The sequence below is a fragment of the Monopterus albus genome, unplaced genomic scaffold (assembly GCF_001952655.1).
Source record: "Monopterus albus unplaced genomic scaffold, M_albus_1.0 scaffold96.1, whole genome shotgun sequence".
Lineage (NCBI taxonomy): Eukaryota > Metazoa > Chordata > Actinopteri > Synbranchiformes > Synbranchidae > Monopterus > Monopterus albus.
This window is the reverse complement of record NW_018127976.1, coordinates 798,032-801,312: the sequence shown is the minus strand read 5'-3', so window position 1 is coordinate 801,312 and position 3,281 is coordinate 798,032. Positions and strand designations below refer to the sequence as shown.

Sequence of the window (3,281 nt, the reverse complement as noted above, 5' to 3'; positions counted from 1 at the left end):
GATGCTGGTGGTGGTCCTGTAGTCTGTGATGTGCTGCAGGCCTTGCCACATCCGTCCGGAGTCAGCAGTAGAATAGAAGCCATTCAGCTTCTCTCTGTACTGCCTCTTGGCCACTGTGATGGCTTTCCTCAGTCTGTACTTCACAGCTTTGTACTCCGGCTCCAAATCCAACTGGTGGTCGCTGGGTCTTCCCCCACACCACCATGTGCAGTCCCAAAGTAATGAAACTAATTCCAACAGGTAGCGTAGCACTGATAATAACATCATAGATTGTTAACCGGCAACACATCACATGCGGCAGACACACTGGCCTCAAGCAGTCAAAACAAACAGGTACTGTGCTTCGGGGGAATCCAGCATTGATGAGCTGATCATTCACTGCTTCAGAGTGCTTTACAGGCTGGTTGATAATAGGTTAGAAACCTGCTTTGTCACCTGTCCCATCCAGAAAAATGCCTCATTGTCCTCTGTTTAATACCCTATAACCTTGTCACTGTGAGTGAACCCTGGGTAGCACAAGCAACCCTTTGCTTTCTGTGCCTGATTTTATGCATATATTTTAGTCACTGATCAAAACTTTCAGATGATGCATCCTACAACAGCATTATATATTTTTAAGATGGGCTTCTCTGTTTCTCCGTACACGGATAAAGGGTAAAACATGTTTCTTGCTAACAGGTTCTGAGAGGAGGCTCATGATGACATGTTTACTGTCACCATAATCATGCATGTCATCCTCCCTTTCCCTGTTCCTGCAGACTATCTGTCAGGGTGTGTGGGTGATGTGCGGTGGTCTCTTTCACTGTACCCAGACCTGTACACACCCTCATCCCCATCATGGTCCCTTCATTGGACCTACCGTGACTCCCAGCTGGTTAATCTGCCTGTTAGCCTGCTGGTGGAAGGAGACATCATCGCTCTGAGACCTGGTCAAGAGGCGTTTGCATCACTCAAGGGCATTAAGGTGTTTGTGTGTAGACACAGTATACATGCATGTATGTTCACACTTCCTTTTTTCAGTATGATTGTAATAAAAAGAACCCAGCAGACTTTTAGGTTATGACAGTCAATACTGTTAACGTGATGTAGTACTGTTTTATTTAAATAAATATAGACCAAGTAATTTCCTTTGTACCCTCAGTCACAATTGCATAGATGAAATACTTAATTTGGTTTTCAGTTGAACTGTATTCATGAAAACCCCCTACTAAATGTTCACTAAATTTGTGATGTTTTCAAATAATCATGACTTCAATAATGACCAAAATAATTGTGATTATTTTTGCCATAACTGTACACTGCTAGCAGGGAGAGGATGTTTATAAATCACATAGTTCACCATAGGGGGAAGTCAGGGACTTTTACAGGGTTTCAGGTCAAACCATGCTGCAATCATTGAATGAAATAAAAGATGATTTGACTGGCAGAAGACTGTGCGATTGCAGTTCGAAAATCTTGGCTGGTTGCTTCAACAATATTAAAGTTTGTTTGCATTAAACTTTCTTTTATGTGTCTGAAATAAAAGATAGAGGTAGAAAATTGGTACATGACTAATTTGTGCAGTTTGGTGGACTTATTTAACTGTACTCCACCACAACTCACATCCACCACTCACAATGTTAAGCAAGCACCTCATATTGAATATGCTGGGGTTTGCTAGTAGTATCATATTCAGAATTCAGTACTATGCCTTTTGTAAATGCATCAAATTAAATTTTTCTCTCCATTAGAATGTCACTGGAACATTTTCTCTGCTTTTAAATCTGCACTTGTTACCCTCCACCTTAAGAGCATATGTAACTTATTTAAAAGACCTAAAATATACTACTGTTTTGATGCTGCTTTTTTGTAGTACTTGCAAAACTGTAGTATGGTGTTCCTGGAGCCTTGTAAAACTGCAAATTGTTACACTTTAGTATTTGCACAGATTAATAAATGAGATGTGATGTTTTAATCAGTGAACTTAATGGTGCTGGCATGTGGATTTTGTTACCTTTGAACAGAGGTGGGAGAGATGTTTCCTTGATTCCTGCCTTTCTGCCAAGATAAACTAATCTTCTCCTCATTGTAGTTCCATACCGTATTTATGTGTATTTTTTGTCTTCCCCTTCCCCAGGATGATGAGCACATTGTGTTGGAGCCAGGCGATTTATTCCCCCCATTCTCCCCTCCTCCTTCCCCACACGGGCCAATGAGAAAAAAGGACCCCAGAACCCCCAGCATCACCGCCTCTTCAGAGTGCTCCGGACTCCAGTATTGGATGCAGTCAGGCAGGGAACTCAGCCATGTTGGGTCTGGCTATCACCCTATACAAACTATGAATCCTTAACATTTTTTTAAAGTTTGTTGCACAGTTTGCACAAAAATAACACAAGAAGTATTAAATTTTTTTTATATATTTTATATAGACATCAGCTCTGAGACCAGAGAGAGTATTCTGATGTTCAGTGGTGGCAGTAAACGGGCTAAAAATATATAGTTTCATAATAGGTTATATTACTATGTCCTATTGTCATTTGGCAATCTGAAACACCTAGATGAAGATAGAAAATGTAGAGAATGTGTTTATCTTACATTTTTTTTGTCCATTGTCTTGCTGCTTTTCAACAGGAACAGTTTGGAGCTGGCGCTCTCTCGGCCAGTCACAGTACTAGATAACGAGAGGTTTACAGTGCAGTCAGTCATCACCAAGCTAGCCTGTCCTGTTGTGGTGGTGAGCAGTTAGCATAGAGTTTCTAAAATTTATTTTGTAATATATTTAGGATAACTTGTTGTTTACTTAAAAGAACCTAAATGTAATATGTGCCTCACTGATATGTCTTTGGTCTCTGACTTTAGGTTATGTTCCTGTTAGTGAACACTATCCGCTATTTTTGTGATGCACCCAGCCTCACTCCTGCCTGCTACAATTTCTTTCAGCTTCAGGTACAGTCATTCAGAACTATACACTCATTTATACTACCCTCACTGAAATAACTGGAGTGGACACAATAGGAGAAATAGCTTCTTCTTAATTTATTTGTGAAACCTTTAATTGTGTTAGCAATGAACATACTGAAGTAGACATTTAAAAATTATGCTGAACAAATGAAAACGGATGAAATGACAGAAATGTGTTGTAGGTGATGGGTGTTCTGCCCATCTTGCCCCTGCTCTTCCCTATCATGTGGGTGTTGGTGAATGCCTTTGGAGAGGCCAGGGTCCTTGCAGAGTTCAGTCGTGTGTCACCAGTTGGTCTGGTGAGTGATATAGATGTGTATGTGTGTGTATTTATTTATATA

The 3,281-nt window shown here is 40.4% G+C and overlaps 1 protein-coding gene across 1 annotated transcript in view; it reads left to right on the top strand.

Moving 5' to 3' along the window:
• Positions 1 to 3,281, top strand: part of tmem94 (transmembrane protein 94) — a 115,549-nt gene that overhangs the window by 26,733 nt on the left and 85,535 nt on the right. The window contains 6 exon segments of the mRNA XM_020608888.1: positions 759 to 964; positions 2,117 to 2,194; positions 2,197 to 2,270; positions 2,611 to 2,713; positions 2,839 to 2,925; positions 3,123 to 3,239. Coding sequence (XP_020464544.1) covers positions 759 to 964; positions 2,117 to 2,194; positions 2,197 to 2,270; positions 2,611 to 2,713; positions 2,839 to 2,925; positions 3,123 to 3,239 — 665 coding nt within the window.